The sequence below is a fragment of the Arachis hypogaea genome, chromosome 3 (assembly GCF_003086295.3).
Source record: "Arachis hypogaea cultivar Tifrunner chromosome 3, arahy.Tifrunner.gnm2.J5K5, whole genome shotgun sequence".
Lineage (NCBI taxonomy): Eukaryota > Viridiplantae > Streptophyta > Magnoliopsida > Fabales > Fabaceae > Arachis > Arachis hypogaea.
The window spans coordinates 39,845,411-39,867,657 of NC_092038.1; the positions used below are offsets into that span (position 1 = coordinate 39,845,411).

The 22,247-nt window shown below is 32.7% G+C and overlaps 1 protein-coding gene and 1 non-coding gene across 5 annotated transcripts; both read right to left on the reverse strand.

The window, feature by feature from the left end:
- Nucleotides 1-12,917: 12,917 nt before the first annotated feature.
- On the reverse strand, nt 12,918-17,675 carry LOC112790340 (uncharacterized). 4 transcript variants are annotated; one of them, XM_025832684.3, is made up of 12 exons: nt 17,452-17,675; nt 17,318-17,365; nt 17,191-17,242; nt 17,028-17,101; nt 16,814-16,941; nt 16,192-16,318; nt 15,493-15,620; nt 15,072-15,380; nt 14,624-14,974; nt 14,104-14,232; nt 13,684-13,764; nt 12,918-13,186 (listed from the first exon to the last, which is right to left on the reverse strand). In XM_025832684.3, exons 1-11 carry the CDS (start codon nt 17,474-17,476, stop codon nt 13,684-13,686), a joined length of 1,452 nt encoding a protein of 483 aa, XP_025688469.1. In that variant the 5' UTR covers nt 17,477-17,675; the 3' UTR covers nt 12,918-13,186. The 4 variants fall into 4 exon arrangements, with proteins under 4 accessions (XP_025688469.1, XP_025688468.1, XP_025688467.1 ...); XM_025832683.3 differs by having other exon boundaries at nt 13,697-13,764; nt 15,493-15,660; nt 16,199-16,318; nt 17,452-17,632; XM_025832682.3 differs by having other exon boundaries at nt 15,493-15,660; nt 16,199-16,318; nt 17,452-17,632.
- Nucleotides 17,676-21,786: 4,111 nt separating this feature from the next.
- Nucleotides 21,787-21,893, reverse strand: LOC112793112 (small nucleolar RNA R71). Its single transcript, XR_003197821.1, has one exon. It is a non-coding gene; the product is annotated as a small nucleolar RNA R71 (small nucleolar RNA).
- Between the last annotated feature and the right edge of the window lie 354 nt (nt 21,894-22,247).

Genomic DNA, 22,247 nt, shown 5'->3' on the forward strand with positions numbered 1-22,247 from the left:
AATAGCAAATTCTTGAAAGCATGATTAGTGGAAACTTGAGTGAATTGACCCTAAACACCGAGTGATTAAAGTGCATACACTCCTAGTGAGGATTCAATTACTCAATTCTATGTTTTCACACCTCGTATCATGTATATTCTTGCAAGTTGCTTCATTTTGGAACTTGAATCAATTCTTTAGATTTTGATTGTCTTGAGCTACTTCTTTGCTTAGCCCTGTATGTCTATACTCTTGCTTAGAAATTTGATTGTTTGTTTTCACCAATTTCATAGGATACTATAGTATAGATAGATATAGATAGTATATAGTATACTTGCATGCATAGATAGTTGCATTTAATAAATTGTTTACCCTTTGATCATTCTCCTTGTTTGTGTTTAGCATGAGGACATGCTATTGTTTAAGTATGGGAAAATTGATGAGTTCATATTTGACGATATATTTTGGCTTGATTTGAACAGATTTCAGCATATAAACTCACACTTATTCACTAAAATAGCATACTTTTATGTTTGATCCCTAAATTGAACCTAAACGTGAAAACATGTATTTTTGTGCTTAAATTGAGCAATTTAATTTCACTTTTATTCTGTTTGATGCCGTAATATGTTTGTTGAGTGATTTCAGATCCTAGAGACAAGAATGGTTTGGTAGAAGTGGAAGAGAAGCATGTAAGTGGGAGAAAACATGAATAAAACAAAGGAGAAAAGCATTTCAGAGTGTGCCCACACACACTTTCTATGCCTACGCGCAAAGGTCAAAATCAGTACATGTACCCACGCACAGCTCTGTACGTACGCACAGAATGAAAATCAATAAGTGTGCCCATGCACAACTTCTGTGCGTACGCACAGGAGAAAAATCAGCAAGTGTGTGTACGCATAGGTCCCTGCACGTGGATTCACTAATGAAGCACGTGGCTAGCGATTTGGGGGCCTCTTGGCCCAATTTTGAATGTGCTGAAGCCAAATTGAAGTGATATATCAAGGAAAATGAAGCTATATGAAGGCATTAGGACTTAGACATAGTTTTACATAGTAGGATTTGGAGTAGTGTAGAGTAGAAAATTCTCTTTTAGGGTTTTACTTAATTTCCATTGTAGCATTTTATAGTTTCAAGTTTTCATCTTGGGTTGATCAACTCTTTTGTAAGTACTCTTTAATTTCTCTTTAATTACATCATTTTTACTTTTATTGTCTTATGGTTCAAGTTACTTTGTTAATATTTCTAATTTTAGTTTCTTGAAGTTTTGATTGATGAGGTTAGTGTTTTATGATTTGTAGTTGCTTGTTTGGATGTTTATTGTTGATATTGTGAATAGTTGGTTATAGTTTTCTATTTTCCTTTGCAATTTCTTATGTTTTGGTTATATGCCCACCAAGTGTTTGTGAAAATGCTACTTAGTAATTTTGAGTAGATTTTTCACACCTTGGCTTGGGATTTGAGTTCCTAGGATACTAGAGTCATAATGTCCGACATTTAGTGGCAATTCTTGGGTAGTTAGTTGACTCTTGTTTTCATTGACGCTAGCTTTTTACCAATTAATTTGGTAAGTTAGCTAGAACTTATGGATTAAGGTCAATTATGCTTGCTTGACTTACTCCTTGATGTTACGGGTAGACGAAGCGAGATTGACTCATCATAGTTGCCATAGTTGTGGTTATGATGATGATAGGACTCCTTAAGTCTCATTCCCAAGTCAAGGCTCTTTTATACATATCTTTACATTTTCACTATGTTTTGACATTACTTTCTTTTTACTTGCATTAATTTTAATTTTGATCTTTTCTTAGTTCTTTGATTTCTTAGTCCCTTTAATCTTTCGTTCTTTGACTTGAATACCCTCTTTTCTTCACAACCGAAAGTGTAACATTTCAATTGCATTCCTAGGGAGAACGATCCGAGGTTTAATTACTCTCGGTTAAAATTTGTATTTGAAAATCTAAACTTTGATTTGAGAGGATAAATTGTCGGTTTGGACTATGCTACCAACGAATTGATTCTTATTTTGAAAAATTCCGAATCGACATAATCCTCTCCATCAAGTGCACGGAGGTCAGATCCTGACAACATCTGCTATGCTTTCTTTGCCTCTGAATCAGACTTTTCCAAAGCTCCTTAATTTTAGCCAGAATTTACCTAAAATTACCATAAAACACAACAATTTAAAGTAGAATCTAAAAATGTGAATTTTGCACTAAAACCTATGAAAGAATAATAAAACTTAAACAAAGCATAATTAAAACAATATGAAAATGATGCCAAAAAGCGTATAAAATATCTGCTCATCAATTACTTTCGTACTTCATTTTATGAATCTGTGTTGATCAGAAGAATAACCCTTATTCTATTTGCGTTCTTGTGATTCTTGGAAGAGATATCTCACCTGAACAACAGCTTGAAAGCAAACTCTTCCTAAATCATTAATTACTTGAACTGATCAGGATACATGACACATAATCCTCTTAACTTTGAGGAATTAGGATTTTTGTGGCCATAAACTAGAATTAAACTTAACCCTCTAATGGAAATTAAGTGACTAAGATATTAGTGGTTAACTAGGTTAGAGGAGACTAAATCACTAAGATATTAGGGTTTAGTCACTGACAATTTGTCATGAAATGAATCTTGCATGATTAAAATAGTTACTAAAAAAAACTTAATCCAGAAAAATAAACATCTCCGAAACCTTAACCATTTTCTCTCACAGATTTCACACCAATTCCACTGTTTACTTTCTTACTCTTTGAATTACTGTTTAATGCTTTTTGAATCCCAAAACATCACTTTCTGCTTGTCTGACTAAGGAATCATTCGACCATTGTTTCTCACCATCAATCCTCGTGGGATCGACCCTCACTCACCTGAGGTATTACTTGGTACGACCTGGTGCACTTGCCGATTAGTTTGTGGATCTAGAAATTTGCACCAACAATCAAAGAACAAGTGAAGAAACCTTAAAATAGGAAAGACAATATTAGCCAAAAAGAAAGTCAAACATAAAACAAACCTAAGGAGAAAGCAAAGAAGCCATGAGAATCTCATTTTGGTTTGGAGATTGGGAGTTAAAGATCTCCAACAAGAAGTGGAAAGAGAATAGGCAAGACGAAGGATTTAGCTTTAACAGGCTAGGTCGATTAAATGGAGAATTTATAAAACAAGAAGGAAGAAGCCTAAGCCAGTTATGCATCGAAAACAGTAGCGTCTATGGCTTTTGATAACGTGAGTCCATTAGAAGGTCTCCCACTAAAGAGCATGTTGTAAAGGTATATGTTTTTCTAAGGCAAAAGAAATATAAGCTAAAAAGTAAGAGGTGTCAACTAATAAGCTTTCAGGAAAATAATGAAGTACCTCTATAGTGTCCATTGGCTCCTTAGTTTTTGCATCAGTGAGCTCAATGGTGACAGATTTTCTATCTCTTGCTAGAGTGATCTATGTAATAAAAGGAGAATGATGACTATGACAATTCAAGGTAGCAACTCACAAAATTAAATGACAAAATTACAAGATGCAGTTACCTTGGTAATTTCAGGATCAAATCTATTCATGAGTTGATCTAAAGCTTCAATAAAAGTAACCTACACAATACCATTATTATGGACTAAATGTAACCTACACAATACTACCTTACTTTCAAGTGCCATATATACATCACTGAATTCAAGACCAATATAACCACTTCCAATAATTGCTATCCAATCAGGAACAATCTCTAGTTTAAGTGCATGGTCATTGGTAATTATAGTCTTTCATGGAGATAATTATTGGATGAAATTTATGTAAAGTAATGATGCATGATTAAACTCACTAGAAGAATTCACGAGATAAAAAACTAGAGAAATGTCCCAATATAGTATTGAATCCTTATGCACATTTCAGCAAAGTCTAATGTCTATTTATCAAATTTATTGTGAAGTATCCATCAGAAAATATCCAAAAAATTTAATAATAAAAATTTTAAGTCAACCTCAATGCACTACTATTTGAAATATAAAAAATTTAAATAACATGTTAAAATATACTCTCATCATACTATACTAGATAATGCTACTGCATTCCATTGAACTTCAGATATTGTCCTTGTTGTACAACCTATTCTCCACAGTACAAATAAATTAGAGAGAAAAGCGAATTATAATATGATATCAAATAATTTAAAAATTACTAATCACTAAGTTTTAAAAATGTAATAATTTATCTCTTATTATTCATACATGTAATAGCCACTAATAACTTTCATATGGTGGGATGGGAGCCCTATGGCTATTATTCAATCCTGAATCACCTAGTCCAAACCCTAACTATACAAATGCATTTACTTCTGTATTTGGCACTGGTGATGTCCCTTAAGAAGTCATAGGGTCTTTGGAAAGCTCGTACGAAAAAATAAGATATGCAGTCAACATTGCTATCAAGTATAACTACAACATAGAATTTACCAATTTATTTTAATTCAAGTAACCACTAATGCAATATTGTATCTTACTGACCTCTTCTATACCAAAGTTAGCTTGCGTGCCACTACCAGTCTTATCACTCGAATCGTCATCGTCACTCCTCACAAAACAGTTCTTCTTTACATGATCATCATTGTTGCATTTAGTGCACCTTTGTTTGCCTCTCCCTTTTTTTCCTTGGGTGCACCTTTTGTCTTGACCACTAAAGGGTCACCAACAAAGTTCGACATGGGAGAATCTCTTGTTTGTCTTTTCAAGCTAGATTTTTGCTCTAGTGTTTTGGGCCAATGAAAAACTTCATTCATAGTGTCATGGAAAGAAAGACCATCTTGAGTTCCTAAGAATACCATTCACGTAGTTGCCACTGACAATGCGCTATAGCGCATTAAAAATGCTCTTTCTTTATCTTGCGCAGTGCCTCTAGTAGAACTTTCTTTCAGATACTTCCTAACATCCTTCGACCATCTTTTCAAAAGAAGTCTATCTGAAAACTTCTGTAAACCTACCCTTTTCATGGCACAAAATATGTGGTTGCAAGAAATGCCTTCACTACTCCACCGACTATGTTCACACTCTATATTCTCAGTATTGCGATTATAAAATACATTGTATATATGTTACCTCCTATCACACTCCTTAACTTTTAACACAACAGTAGTTGATATATTTTTCTCATTTATTATATCTAATGTGATCACCCCTTGAATCTCCATTTTTACTTCTCCAATAATCTCCCTTGTGTAAAAATTTATAACACAAAGCTCCAATGCTTCTAACCCAGTAGTTGGAACGGGCTTCCCATATACCGTCTTAAATTAAAAAACTAATTCATTATGTCTATAGTTCCTAAGAGCATGTTCAAGATTTTGGACCAACTCTAGAAGACTTTGGCGTATGCAAATAAACATCTTGATAAAGTTATTTATCGCCTCACACCTTGATGTTGTTCTAAATTCAGCACAGAATTTATCCTTCAAGTAAGCACTTGCCTAACTTTTTCTCTTTTCATATTCATTTAAAGCCCAATCATTTTTCTCCAACCCATATTTTTTATCATATTCTCCTAATATTCTTCAAATTTATCCAGATGCCATGGAACATACAAATATCTTCTGAAGTCGTTTGAAAATTTTTATTTTTTATGTTTGTCGTTACATTCTTCTGAATGTGCCAACCACATCATCAGTGAGTTGCATTTGGGAATTTCTTGAATTTCTAACTTCATTGCCTAGTCACCGTCTGTGACCATAACACTGGGAGACTTGTTTAGCATGACTTAGAAAATTTTGCAACAAGCATGTATATGTTCGTCCTCTACCAAGGCAAAGCCAAATATACATGTTTGGCAGTGATGGTTACAACCCAAGAAGATCACCAACGATCTTCTGTACTTATTCTTCTGATAGGTTATATCAAATGCAATCACATCTCCAAAGTATTGATAATTGGCCCTACAAATACCATCTGCCCAAAATAAATTTGACAGCCGACCTTCATCAGTAGCACTGTACCTTGTCATGGCCATGGGATCAACATCAGCTTTTCCAAGTAGATAGCTAATTGCGCATTGAAATCCCCACCAATGAGTTTTGCATGACAAGTTCTTTCAATGTGGTTATCCAGATCCTTCTTTGTGAACCCGACATTGGCATAACCACCGACTTGGCCTATCATTAGTCCCATTATTTTAGAGGTTGCTAGACCATGATCATGCATGGTGTTTGCCTGAGCTTTTTGAGGCTCAGTCAACCCTTAGTTGTTTGGAATTAGGTGTACCAAGCATTAGGGGACAAGATCGTGGTTGTACTTCTCAACTAATTTTTTAACCCTCCAAGTTGAAGTTTTGGTGTCAAAGTACACCGCAAGCATGGCTTCACAACCAGCACGAGTCAGCACTTTATGCTCCCTCTTCCTATTCGAATTAGAGATGTATTTCTTGGCTCTCTTTCCTTCCTTGTTGTAAAAACATTGCCTTCTGTGCTGTGTTCAATCTTTTCCATGTGCTGTATCACCCTTGCAAACTCCAAACCCGACACACCTTGCATAACATACATACAAGTTATAAGCTGCATCCGATGTTTCAAATGTCTAGTTTATAATATCATCGGTCGTCACAAAAATACATTTGCTACTGCTGCCACCGCAATCATAAGTGCAATTCACATTCTCTTCCACACCAGTCATCGTGCAATCTTCAATGTTGTCTTGTGAACTGAGTGATTTCGAATTTACATCCATTGCATCCAAAATCGTTTTCTTTTTTATTCTATATATGTAAAAAAATAAAATTTTACCCTAGAAATAAGATCATGTAGAAGTAGGAGATAGCTTTATAAGACATCTTAACCTAAACTAAAGAATAGACTAAAATGGAAATTAACGAGAGCTTTGTATGTAACTCAAAACTTAAAGCAAAAATTGATAAATTAAAACCAAGTTATGGAGAGAAAATGCAACATACCAAGAGGAATTGTAGCCCAAGGGAGCCTAAAAGTAACAAATTCAAGGTTCAATTACTAACAAATTCAATTCAGTAATTATTTTTAGCAACAAAAATATTTAACTAAATAATTATTTGAGTAAAACAGCAACAAATTCAAATTTAAGTGAATGTCATCAATACAAAATTTATCTCAATGATTTTTCAACAACAGAAAAACTTAGCTCAATGAATTTTTAATCATCAAATTATTTAAGGTTCAGTGAAGTAACAAATTCAAGATTCAATCACTAACGAATTGAACTCAGTAATGATTTTCAGCAACAAAAAGATTTAGCTAAGTAATTGTTTGAGTAGAACAGCAACAAATTCAAATTTCAGGGAATGTTATCAATACCAAATTGAGTTAATAGTCAAAATCGTCCCTAAAAGATACCCCGATCTCCATTTTGGTCCTCGAAAGATAAAATTAATCGAAATCCTCCCTGAAAGATACACGACTTGGTCACGTTAGTCCTTCCGTCAGTTGGATAATGACGTGTCACGTTAAGTGCCACGTGGCATGATGACTGGGTGGCCTTAAACCACGTGTCACTTGACATGTAAAAAAGTTATTTATAATTAAAATAATCCTTGTAAGTTCCGACGTAAGTCATTTTCATTCCTAAAATTTTAAAAATTAATCAAATTAGTCCTAATATAATTTTTTTTATTTTTTCTTCATAATATTAAATTTGAAATATTTTTTGATACTACTAATTTTAATAGAAATGTAATTGACAAACAAAAAATTAGTAATTGTATCTTTTCTTCTTAAAAATTTTTTCAACAAAATTATCTCTCTCCTTTAATTCTTCTCAAAATCTCTCTTATTCTTTTCTATTCTAAAACCTTTTTCTTACATTATTACATTTTGCTTTATATATATATATATATATATATATATATATATATATATATATATATTCAAAATTAAAATGTATGTATTTGTTAACCTAAACAAAGTTATACCACTATTTTTTTTTCTATTACATCTTTTTTTTTCCATCACCATATTACTTACATATAGGATGTAATGGTAGTGATATTTAGAGTCAAAATTCAAGAAGATCCACAAATTTTGCTTCAATTCCAAACTTTACAAAATACTAAAAATTTGTTGCTTAATTATTATTATTATTATTATTATTATTATTATTATTATTATTATTATTATTATTATTATTATTATTATTATTATTATTATTATTATTATATGCTAAACGAATTGCTTTTTAAGCGTAATACGTGCAATGATTATAATAAATTTTTGTGTGTTTCATATGTTTGAGATAGATTATATAATTTTTCTTTTAACTTCACAAATCAATGAGATAAAATAAAATAGGAAACATTATACCTATGCATAACACAGGCTACTCCGTACTAGTACATTATATAAATAGATATGCTTTGTATTAAAATAAAATTCCTTGTGTTTTAAATGAAATATTTAAAAAATTATATTAGAATATTAAGATTAAAAAATGATTCCACAAATTAGTTTTTCAATTATTGAGTTTTACTGTATAAATTAAATAATAATAAAAACTATAATTTTAAAAAATTTAAAAATTTAAAATTTAAAATAATTACTATATTACTTAGTAAAATTTAAAATATTAAATTTTTAAATATATAATCAACAATAATTTGATAAACTCATTTAAATAAAAAAATCACATAAAAAAATTACAATTTGAAAATGTAAAATTTTAAAATACAAATGACAAAATAATTTTATAAAAATTTAATTATTTTTATTATTTTATGTAAAGAGAATTTTGTTTATTAAGGTTTAAAAAATATTAAAATTAGTAGTATCAAAAAATATTTTAAATTTAATGTTATAAAAAAATTATATAAGAACTAATTTGATTAATTTTTAAAATTTTAGGGATGCAAAATGATTTACTTCTGAACTTTCAAGGACTATTTTGATTATAAATAACTTTTTTACATGTCAAGTGACACGTGACGCCACGTGTCACTGATTTGACACATGGCGTGCCACGTGTCATTGATCTAACACGTCAACCAATCATCTTGTGACATGTGGCATTAAGGCACCACATCATTATGCCACGTGGCACTTAACGTAACATGTCATCATCCAACTAACGGAAGGATTAATGTGACCAAGTCGTGTATCTTTCGGGGACGATTTTGATTAATTTTGTCTTTCAAGGACCAAAATGGAGATCGAGGTATCTTTCAAGAAAGATTTTGACTATTAACTCATACCAAATTCATCGCAATGATTCTTCAGCAACAAAAATAATTTGCTCAGTGAATTTTCATCAACAAATTATTTAACAAATTCAACTCAGTGAATTAACAAATTCAACTAAGTGATCATTTTCAGCTATGAAAAGATGTAGGTAAGTAATTATTTGAGTAGAACAACAACAAATTCAAAATTCAGATCAATAACAAATTCATCTCAATAATTTTTCATCAACAAAAAAGCTAGCTCAGTGAATTTTCATCAACAAATTATTCAAAGTTTATAATCAATGTGATTATTTTCAGCAACAAAGAGACTAATTCATTGATATTTTCAGCAAAACAAATCAAAGACAGCAGCAAAATAAAAAAGGAAATAACAGAAAAATTTGTTGAAACTCACCAAATTGGGACCAGGTTGTGCGAAGGAAGCCGACGGCGGGGAGGAAGGTGACGGCGAGAGTTGCTAAAGGCGAGGATGAAGCTTACGGCAAGAAGGAAGTCCTGAGACCTGCTGCTTCTGTCTCTGGTGATGATGGGCGCAACAACGGCGCGAGACTGACTTTGAGACAATGACAAGACAGGGAGCGACGACAGTGTCCTGTCCCAGGAGCTGTTGCTACTGCCGCCGACGATGACAAGAGCAGGGAAGGCGCGCGAGACCAGAGACTATAGGAGAGCGACGACGAACTTGTTGGAGACAGTGAGAGAGACTGATGCCGAGAAAGGGAGAAAACTTGGGTTCGAGAGCAATGAGGCACAGACGCACAGTAAGAGATGAGAGAGCTGTTATGACAGTAATGTTGAGGGAGGTGGAGAGGACTGTGAAACGAAGTAGTTTCATAAATTTAAAAAAAATATGATCCGAACCGGTTTATTTAAATCAGACCAATCGAACCAAATTTAAAAAATTTGGTTTAGAGACAGATCTCATTAACTGGTTCTTAATAAACAATCAATCACAAAGTGGCACGTTAATAACTTTAAAAAAATTGTTTTAGACATCTTTATGTCTCTTTCCCTAATTAAAAATTTAGTTCAAAAACTACTTGAAGGTCTAGTATTTCTCTTATTCTATAATATATAAAAAATATTAATTTGTCCTTTAGTTTCAAAAAGTTATCGGAATAATTGTCTTATTATTATTTAACAATTATTTTTCAACATTAATCGAGTTCAAGGGACAAAGAAGCTTTAACAGTACAAATATTAAATTAGTCTGAATTACTCACACTTTGCTACAATATATAAAAGTTTATTTTTTTTATTCCTCATTTATAACTCTTAGTATCAGCAGGGGATATCATCTAAGTCACAAGAAATATTTTATTTCTAAAATCATATTATATCTAATAATATCATGGAAAATTTTAAGCATATTCATTTTAGCATTTATAAAATCTATGGTATATTATTGTAAAAAGAGATCGAAGAGAGACTTATGGCAAGAAATGGTATGACATATGTGATTGCAATGTTAACAATTGGAATGATTATTTGTTCCACCATTATTGCTGATGAATTTGATGACACTATTCCTAAAGAGTTTTGGATTTCATCTTATTACATTAATACTCGTGCATCTGAGCTGGAAAGGTGTTGGAAGAAATGCCAGAATACCTATCACCCCCAGTACGAAAGTGAAAAACTGAAGAAATGCATGGATCAGTGTTTTGTTAAGTATGGCCCGAAAAAAGTCACAAAAAAATTAGAAAAAGAGAAAGAGAAAGAGAAAGAAAAAAGAAAGAGAATGAGAATGAGAATGAGAATGAATGAGAATGCAATGTTTTATATTTTATATACATGATGTGTCTCTATATATATCCTAAAAAAAACATAAAATTTATGTATCTTGTATCATATTGTATCTTGTGTTTCTGTCTGTGTTTATGCATCATAATATATATGTATATGAATAATTGATGTGATAATCTATCCATTTTTCTTCATGAATATCGAGAGGCAAATGAATCATTATTGAAAGTATTAAGAGGTATGTGGTCCATATTTTGCAATTGTTATGTTCTAGCTAAGACCTAATATTTGTTCATCATTGAAAGCTTCTTCAAGTTGAAATTTAAATAATTAATCCATCAACAATTAGAAAATTATTAAAGCATGCACTTCAATAATTGAACAAGAAAGTGGTTCACAATGCTCATTTTGATTTGCGTTTGATACGATATTTACTCTATTATTGTCATATTCTCACTTTGAATTTTTTTCCTGTAATTATACATTTTATAAGGCAATATTAGTTACGTAAACTATAATCAGATGTAGTAAAATGTTGTGAAATGACATGATTGTTGCAAGTGTTTACTAAATGTTTGCCCTAATTAAAATCCATCTTCTGTTTCATTTCTGAGTTTGTTCTTCATGAAATTCATAATTGAAAATAATCTATAAGTGACAGCAATTGAATGACATTTCTATTTGGTGATGACTAACGAGTTCATAAGCACCACTTTTACTTTCCAGGCTGTTTGGAAACTTCAGAAATCGAATTCAATTTCAGTGTTTGATTTGAAACAAAAATAATTAAATTAATTTAGATGTAATTCAATTCAATTCTATTATTTTCTCTCAAAATCAATTCCAACCCAAATAACTCCGATTTAAAATCCTATTCTATTGGGATTTCACTTAAAACTTAAAATATCTAAAATGTTCTTATAATTTAATTACTTCTTAACTTTTCTCATTCACTTTTTTGTCAGCGCTTCCTACCTTTTAACACAAATTTTCTATTTTCTCACCACCTTCATTTTCTTCTCCTCTTTCTTTCAACTCACTTTATATAATATATACCTAAAATATCCACACATAAAAATTTTATGTGTTTAACTTAGATTAATGATGCTAAGCGTTTGTCAATACATCTGATATTTTAAATGAAGTTGTGCCAATCATAACACTAGCAAAAAGTGACATATTTTTGTTTTATTTTAATAACATGAAATAGTTACTATAATTTGCTGTTAATAACTAGCCTCTTTTTAATTGTTATGTGAACAAGTTGATTCTTGATAGTTCATATTTATTTTTTTATTGTTGGTTTTTCGTTGGAATTAACCCTAGAAAACTATTTAATTTTTTAATTAATAATAATGTTTTTTAAATTTAATATTTTTAAATTAATCCAATTTTTGTTTCTTTAAAAGAGGTGAACAAATTTTTGTCAAAGAAAATTTTAGTTATAAAAATAAATTTTTTTAATTATTTTATATAATTTAATAAATAATATATTTATTATTTAAATATAATGTTATATTACTAAAGGATAAAGTTGTCCATTATAAAATTTTAATTCATTTGATAAACATATCAAACACTCATATTCAATTCAATTTTATAATTTTACTAATTCAATTTAAACATTAGAATTCAATTTAATTCTGACTGAAATTCAATTCTTCATAAAATTTAATTCAATTCTATACCATCTCTCGTACTTAGGTAATTAGTTGAGGAAAGTTAATGAAAGCTTGTTAAAAGTTAAAACTAACTTTTCTTAATTAAGTTCACTAAACTCTAATATGGTATCAAAGCCAATGTTATTATAAGTCTATACATTTTGGACGTTTGCTAGTTGCTCTAGATTTCTATTCTAAGTTGTAATCTGTGCCGAAAGCTCGCGCACAAAGTGGGTGAGAATTGTAAACCAACTTCTAGAATTCTTGCTTAAGGTTTTAGTTAGAATTTCCTTATACTAATCACATGAAGAATAAAGAAGCATAATTATTTGGACCAAATTGATAAAACTCGTAACACTTTTCATAATTATTTGCCCTCAAGCGTGTATTCTTTAATTGATAAATTGTGACGGCTAAAAAGGATGTTTGGGATGAATATAATTACATTGTGGTAGTTCACATGCTCCAAAGGGAAACTTGCTTGTTATTTTGTAAACATGTCATTGTATTTGACAGAAAGAATCTAGATTATTGCACAGAAAATCCACAAAATTCTGCATCCCTTCAGATGATCCTTGCAGTTGAAATTTTCCAACAGAAGGTTCTATCTGCAATACAATATATTGACAACTAGTTTTAGCAAGCTTTCAAAGTGGCATGCTTCATTTTCATAAAATGATGGAGAATATAATTATTTTACTTTCTTTGCCTTTATTTTGAAATTTTTATATTATAGGATAATCTTAATTAATGTTCTCCAGAAATAATGTCCTTGCACACATAGATAACAAAATTTTAAAATCTGTCAGGAACGGGGTAAGTTTTATTGAGCAATAATAGGGTGTGTCCATAGAATTATTGCAGTAGTAGATTTATATGTGAATTTATCTAATACAACAAGCAATTTTTTATTCTTCCTTGCAGTACCAATGAGACATTTTGAAATAAAGTGAATCTACAATTGATGTAGTAAGCAATTTATTATCCACCAATTACACAAGATTTACATTTATCATATTTTTAAATACACTTGATTGCTTCACTTGACCGTCAAGAAAACAATATTATTACTAGGATCAAGTAAGAAATCTAACTAGGAAATTACCTAATTTTCACACCTTTTCTTTCTTTGTCTGGTAAGGAGAACAAGTATTCCAAAGCCAACAATGATTGCAACTTTTATTACCTGAAAGGAAGAAGGTTAAGGAAAAGGGCATTTGATCACTCTTCAAGAATAGTTGACAGCATCAAGTAATTAATTAAAGAGCAACACAACTGCAACCTCCTTTTACATCAAATTAAGAATTAACAACCAATATTTAAAAAAAAAAAGAAAAAGAAAGGGGATAAATGCAACATTGTTGATGCACATTAAATTATGTGGCTTGGGCCCATTGGTGCAGGTGTCAAATGTGAAAGCAGTGATCCTTTTACCTCAAACTACCACTATCAAGATCAAACCAAAATTTAAGACTCAAAATAAGTTGAAAAAACAAAATTTTCCAAATTGAATACTGATCTTAACCTGATTAACTGGCCCACCAGAGTTTTCATCTGCATTATCAGCAGAAGAACCTCTTGTCGTAGAGCCTCTACTTTCCTTAATCCTCTCATGCTTGCTCCCCTTAGTTCCAGTTCTAAAATGCTCTGCATTCTGCCACACAAAAATTAAGATTAACATAAAACTACAAGAAGGAAGAAGAAAATACACCATCAGATTCTCTTAATCAAAAGTTCAGTTTAAATGTTTCAAATTAACTCATTTAAATTTATATGTTTCTATCTGAAGGGAAAACTCAATCTATCATAGTTAATCTAGCGACTAGATTACTTCTAAGTTGCTTAAGTTTACTAAATAGATACAAAACCTTCACATTTCAGGATGCTTCAATCAACATAAAAATCTTTTTAGTTTTTCTTTTTCTTTTTTTTTTCTCTTATCTTATTAACATATGAGAGATCTCATCTTCTCCATTGATTATAGAAACTTAAAGCTTTAGTGAAAGACAATAATTAACCAAATTCATGTCCAAAATTATTTATACCTTCCCCTTATTTTCTAACTGTGACAAATGCAAACTTCTTTGATGGCTTAAGCACTTTTTGTCCTGACTTTCCTCTACACCATTTAAGCTTTTACCACTTGTTGTTATGCACATCTTTCTTGATTCATCTGGGAATATCCAAGCCCCAGAACTTTCAAAAGGATAATACTTGTCCAATTTATTTCTGGCATTCGAATCTGTTCTTTTGTTCACATTCTCTTGCAAGATGGCTGCCGGCTCGGCATCCTGTGACTTATCTTGCTCCAAGTACCGAGTCTTGGATGAATCTTTTCTTTCAATCTTACTTGACTGATATTTTGTTGGAGGTGGTTTAATGTAAGGTCTCATATCCTGTTTTGAGACAAATCACATGTGAACTCCAAAGACTTTACTTTCATACTCCAATAAAATGTTAATGACATTGTAAAGTTGAGCAGTTACTGTATACCTGAGCCATGCCACTTTCGAAAGCACTTATCATCTTCCTCACATTACTAGGAGTTCTCCGCATCGCTCTTTTCACCTCAAAATATTGCGGACTATCTTCTTCCATCATAGGTTGGATTGGATTATTGGTCATAGAATCATTTTGTTCTGATCTTCTTAACCTATTTGCCATTTCTTCTGAACTAAGTATTTCCTGATACTGTCCCTCAGGTGATGACTGATTCATAGGCTTCTTACCCTTGTGAGGCGATTGAGCGAGATTAGCTACTTGCAATACTGGTTTAGTTGATTTATATTGATCTGCAGAGTTCTAAAACATGCGAAATTATCATTAAACAAGCATTATAGTTCACCTCCCAATTTCATCTTGCTGAAACAATGCAAGAGCAAGAGACTGTGATGCATAGTATTTAATCCTTAACTGGTTTTAGTTTCTTCTTGTCAAGCTGAACCCCACCAGCTATGCCTCTAGTATCAGATTCCTTGTTGAAAAGAACAACAGGACCATGTAGCCGAGAAACTGCTTTATGCTGAAGGTGATTCTTTGATTCTTCAGAAGATGGAGCACTTAAAACATCAGGAAAAAGCCTCTGAGGAAATGCAGGACCGAATTTGTAACCATAAAATTTCTTTAAAACTATTTAGTTTTCTTTCTGCTTTTGCTTTAGTTTCTGTTAGAGGATATTGTTAAAGTTTTATCAGATTTTATTTACTAGTCGGTTATTATCATATGTCTCTATATGAGCCTTGTAATGACTTTTATTACTCACCTTTTTCATCACTCGTTAAAATTACTTCTAGTTCTCTCAATCGTTTTCTTATCTTTCTCCGTTACTATGAAGTTCAATATGGTATCAGAACCTTATCACATACCATGAATCCCTAACTTTTCCCTGCATTGTGCTCAATCTAGAGCAATGTTTCCTTTTGATTTTGTCTTTGTTTCTCTCTTTCAGTCTTTCCAAACACCTCTTTTACATTCTCTCCAACACAAAACCTTCATATCAGTTAATTATTTAATTTCCTTTTCACTTTCAATTGAACTTGAATTCTACTTTCAGTTAATTTCAATGAATTTCAGCGGTTTCATTGTTTATTTAATCAGAAAAGTGAGATCAAACCTGAGACCTCATCATTTGTGTGGAAAGGTAATGCATCATTGCCAATAACAGTACTGCTGTCGGTTTCTGCACCTCTTTGACGACTACTAAGAAGCTCATCATGTTTTTTCTTTAGTGCAGATTGTCTCTGAAAAAACAAGAGTGATGTTATTATATATAAACGCCAAGGTTCATATGGAAGCTTATAAGTTTCAATATATCCTCCACTCAACATAATTTGAAGTTATATATATGTAGATGATAACTATAAACATATATCCTATAGGTTGCCATGAAAGGGACTCATCATAACTCTAAATTGCAATCAGCAATAGCAGTGAATGTTACGAGATTCATATATCCTACAGCACAACTGCTATTGTAGTTTAGAACCATGGAATTCACAAAGAAGCTATGAAACTCATTAACCTAGTCTACACCATTATAACTCCAACATCAAATGCTATCTATGCAAGTCAATGTCACCGGAAGATTTCTGTCTATATATAAAATGTACAAAATTCCTTTTACCTAAGCATTAGCATAGAACCAATAAAGTAATCAGCTCTGGCATTTTAACTTAATAATATCATCTTTCATATGAATAAGTTCAATACGAATTGTTTGTATAAGGAAAATACACCATTATGCGAATTCTATCACGCTCTTCGTCGCTAAGGATGAACTGCAACTTCAAATGCAAGTGTCCTTCCCCAAGGGTAAACATGTCTTCCCAAACACCTTTCTCTAATATCAACCTCACATGGATTCCTGCAAGTTAATTTCTATTTCTTGTTACACACTAATTGAATTCGAAAACCAACTGCTAATACTCAAATGGAACAATAATCTGTTACCTGTACGCGCTATTTCATTCCCATCAGCCTCAAGAATCTTTACAATCAAATCATCACGGAGGCTAGTTAAAGGGCTGGTTTAGACAATAAAACAAACATGTTATAGGCACTCTTCAAAAAAAAAGGAAAGAAAACATGGTAGAATTCTCTAAGTTAATCTTACAAAGAATAGTTTCCCTTGTCACTGATTTGGTACTCTATCTTCCCCATGGAAACTGCATGCATCACCACTTTGTTATTATTAGAGGACTTAATTGGGGACAAGTTCTAAAGCATGACCAATTGCATACCCCTTATGGAAGTCGATGAAGATAATGGAAGATCCATGAATTCCAGTACTACAAAATGAAGTTAATGAAATAAAAATAAGAGAATGTTTGAACTAGTATTAATTGAGAGTGTGTGTGTTAGTTAGTGTTAGTACCTGAAACCATGATAGTGCCTGGCATTGCAGAGAGAAGATTCAAAAAAAGACAAGAATTGTGAGTGTTGAAGCAAAAACAAAAGCATAGAGTTTCATTGAATGAGGGAAAGATGAGATAGGGGTATCAAAGAAGAAATGGATATGGTTATCCGATCCAATGAAAAATAAGCTCTTGTCTCTTGTGGTCCTTTGCAACCGTCAAACCATTTATTATCATTAGCCTTAAAAGCTTGATTGCAAAATAACTTGTTAATCGTGTTATAGATGAACGTCACTTTTTATTTTAGCATTGTCCCTTTCTCAATATTCAGAATGCTATTAAACGGGTCACTATTAGAAACTACTATTATTGATAGTAAGTGTACAATGATGCGTAAGCATCTTCTCTATCTTTTCTTAGTGAATTTACACTTGAATTGCTAAGTTTAATCAAGATTTAATATATTTTAGCTACTATGAATGCTACTTTGAGTTGTGTGCATTTTCGTTTATTTCAGGTAGCATTCGAATAGATTTGACGGAGTTTTGTAGCAGAAAAGGAAGAAAGCGAATGATGCTGTCAACCCCGACCTCCTTGCACTCAAACAGAAATAACTTGAGCTATAGAGAACCAATTGACGTGATTGCAGCGGCATTGGAAAGCTAACTTCCAGAGCTTTCCAACGACATATAATAGTATATCATTTTCTTCCATTTCATACGTACAACCCCACGCTGAACTTGAGGAACTCCAAATTCAGCGCCAGATCAAAAGCTCCAAAGAAAGTTTGTGCGCATCACTCCACGCTGAACTTAGGTTAATCCAAGTTCAGTGTGGACTCAAGAAAAAGCACGAGTTTAGTCACTGCCTCCTCCATGCTGAACTTGGGAATTCTCAAGTTCAGCGTGGACCTTAATGAAGGAGTGGTCCCCAATGCGTTCCAAAGGCTACGAGAATCAATTAATTTATTTTGGTTAAACTTTTATTTTATTTATAATTAGGAAAAGATATTATTTTAGTTTTGGAAAATATATTTTACATTAATTAGGATTAGATATAAAAGGGAAAAGAATCAGCCCTTCGAACTCTTCTCTTCTCTTCTACCTCATTTCGCAATTTACAGTTTTCAGAATCCTAATTTTTCTCTTTGAATCATGAGCAACTAAACCTTCACTGTTAAGGTTAGGAGCTATGTCTATTGTATGGATTGATACTATTACTTTTCTATTTTAATTCATGTACTGATTTATAATTCAAGAATTGTTTTTGTTCTTTATCTTATGAATCTGGGTGGAACAGAAGTATGACCATGGTTCTAACTGAGTTCTTGTATAACCTAGAAAAGCTCTTTACTTGAACAACAGCTTGAAAACATATTCTTCTAAATTTCTAATTATCCGAACTTAACGGGATACTTGACATATAATCCTCTTATATTTGGGTGATTAGGATTTCTGTGGTATGTAAACTAGAATTGAACTTCACCCTCTAATTGGAATTAAGTGACCAAGAAATTGGCGGTTGATGAATGTTAGAGGAGACTAAAAAGGTCTAATGAATTAGGGTTTAGTCACATATAGTTTGCCATGAATTGAATCTTGCATGATTAAAATAGTTAGTAAGAAAAGTCAATCCGGAAGATAGATAACTCTGAAGCATTAACTATTTCTCTATATATTATTTACATCTTGTTTACTGTTGCTTTCTGATATTCTGAATTTACTGTTAATGCGTTTGAACTCTCAAAATACCATTTTCTGCTTGTCTAACTAAGTAAATTAATCAACCATTGTTGCTTAGTCCATCAATCCTCGTGGGATCAACCCTCATTCACTTGAGGTACTGGTGCACGAAATTGCAATCACACTTTTGCAACTCGTACCACTAACCAGCAAGTGCACTGGGTCGTCCAAGTAATACCTTACGTGAGTAAGGGTCGAATCCCACGGAGATTGTTGGCTTGAAGTAAGCTATAGTTATCTTGTTGATCTTAGTCAGGATGCCAATAGGGTTCTTTCGTTTTAATTGTAAAAAGTCAAAGGGCATAAAATAAATACTTATTGTGCAATAATGGAGAATATGTTGGAGTTTTGGAGATGCTTTGTCCTCTTTATTTCAGCTTTTCTCTTGTACTCCTCTTCACACACGCAAGGCTCCTTCCATGACAAGCTGTATGTAGGGTGTCACCGTTGTCAATGGCTACTTCCCATCCTCTCAGTGAAAATGGTCCAAATGCTCTGTCACAGCACGGCTAATCATCTGTTGGTTCTCGATCATGTCGGAATAGAATCCATTGATTCTTTTGCATCTGTCACTACGCCCAACAATCGCGAGTTTGAAGCTTGTCACAGCCATTCAATCCTTGAATCCTACTCGGAATACCACAGACAAGGTTTAGACTTTCTGGATTCTCATGAATGCCGCCATCAATTCTAGCTTATACCACGAAGATTCTAATTAAGGAATCTAAGAGATACTCATTCAATCTAATGTAGAACGGAGGTGGTTGTCAGGCACACGTTCATGGATTGAGGAAGGTGATGAGTGTCACGGATCATCATCTTCTTCATGGTGAAGCGCGAATGAACATCTTAGATAGGAACAAGCGTGTTTGAATGGAAAACAGATATAATTGCATTAATTCATCGAGACGCTGCAGAGCTCCTCACCCCTAACAATGGAGTTTAGAGACTCATGCCGTCAAAGAGTATATAATTCAGATCTAAAAATGTCATGAGATACAAAATAATTCTCTAAAAGTTGTTTAAATACTAAACTAGTAACCTAGATTTACAGAAAATGAGTAAACTAAAATGGATAGTGCAGAAATCCACTTCTGGGGCCCACTTGGTGTGTGCTGGGGCTGAGACTTAAGCTTCTCACGTGCATGGGCTGTTTCTGGAGTTGAACGCCAGGTTGTAACCTGTTTCTGGCGTTGAACTTCAACTTGTAACCTATTTCTGGCGCTGAACGCTAGACTGCAGCATGGAACTGGCGTTGAACGCCAGTTTACGTCATCTATCTTCGTGCAAAGTATGGACTATTATATATTTCTGGAAAGCCCTGGATGTCTACTTTCCAACCCGATTGAGAGCGCGCCAATTGAACTCCTGTAGCTCCAAAAAATCCATTCCGAGTACAAGGAGGTCAGAATCCAATAGCATCAGCAGTCCTTTTTCAGCCTAAATAAGATTTTTGCTCAGCTCCCTCAATTTCAGCCAAAAAATACCTGAAATCATAGAAAAACACACAAACTCATAGTAAAGTCTAGAAATATGATTTTTGCCTAAAAACTAATAAAAATCTACTAAAAACTAACTAAAACATACTAAAATATACATGAAATTATCCCCAAAAAGCGTATAAAATATCCGCTCATCAGGTACTAATTGGTACGACCCGGTGCACTTGCCGGTTAGTTTGTGGGTTATAAATTTCGCACCAAACTTTTGGCGCCGTTGCCGGGGATTGACCGTGATTAACAACTATTAGTTGTTTGATTGCTTAGATTAGGCATTTTAGTTTTAATTTTTATTTAATTTTTGCTTCATTATTTTCAAAAATTGAGTCCTATTATTTTTTCTTAATTTCTGAAAATAATTTTGGTGTTTCCTAGTTATTTTATTTTATTTTTTCTTATTTATTTAGCTCCATAATTTCAAAAATTTTTGTCCTAAATTTACTAGTAATTTTTTAATTTTAGTTATTTATTTTAATTAGTATTTTTATTTTATTTCTTTACACAGGTTACCTCACAGGGAATTCTCTACACTCTGATGTAGAGAGTCCCATCTTTTCTTGTCTTATGTCTGTTTATGAGCAGGAACAGGGACAAAGAACCTCTTTTAGACTTTGATCCTGAACCTGAAAGAACTTTTAGGCGGCGTTTGTAAGAAGCCAGACTTTACAAGGCTGCAGAGTCCAATATAGATCATAATAATGCTGCTAATGCCAATATGGCAAATTCGAATGGGAATGAGCAACCTAGAAGAGTGCTTGACTCTTACACTACTCCTAATGCAGATCTTTATAGAAAAAGTATTGTGGTGCCCCCTATAGCTGCAAACAACTTTAAGTTGAAGCCACAACTAGTCACCCTTGTGCAACAAAACTGTCAGTAACATGGACTCTCTCAGGAAGACCCAAATCAGTTTATTTCTAATTTTTTACAGATTTGTGATATTGTGAAAACTAATGGAGTGAACCCTGAGGTGTACAAACTCATGCTCTTTCCATTTGCCTTGAGGGATAGAGTAAAGCTATGGTTAGATTCTCAACCCAAGGAGAGTTTGGATACTTGGGAAAAGGTTGTTACTGGGTTTCTTACTAAATTTTTCCCACCAAAGAAGCTGACTAAGCTTAGGGTGGAGGTTCAGACCTTCAGACAAAAGGATGGTGAGACCCTCTATGAAGCTTGGGAGAGGTACAAGCTGCTGACTAGGCAATGCCCTCCGGACATGTTCTCTAAATGGACTTAACTAGATATCTTTTATGAAGGCTTGGGCAAAATGTCCAAGATGTGCTTAGCTAATTCTGCATGTGGTTCATTGCACATGAAGAAGACACCGGAGGAAACTATTGAGCTTATTGAATTGGTTGCTAGTAACCAATATTTATATTCATCTAACAGGAATCCTTTGAACTCTGAAGCTCCTCAAAGGAAAGGTATTTTGGAAGTGGATGTTGTTGATACTCTTCTTGCTCAGAACAAACTTTTGTCTCAGCAAATAAATCTAATTACTCAACAGTTGAGTGGAATGCTAGTTTCAGCTGTCAACACTCAGAATGCACATCAAGAGGTCCCTTATAACATGAC

Bases quoted from the DNA above. Each gene is read 5' to 3' on its own strand.
- LOC112790340 (XM_025832682.3), bottom strand. From the start codon at position 17,476: ATGCCAGGCACTATCATGGTTTCAG. The intron at 16,319-16,813 runs GTGTATTTTCCT...TTGTTTTTTCAG, and splicing joins GTGATAGAATTCGCATAATG to AGACAATCTGCACTAAAGAA. The intron at 15,381-15,492 runs GTTAAGGATTAA...CGCATGTTTTAG, and splicing joins ACAAGAAGAAACTAAAACCA to AACTCTGCAGATCAATATAA.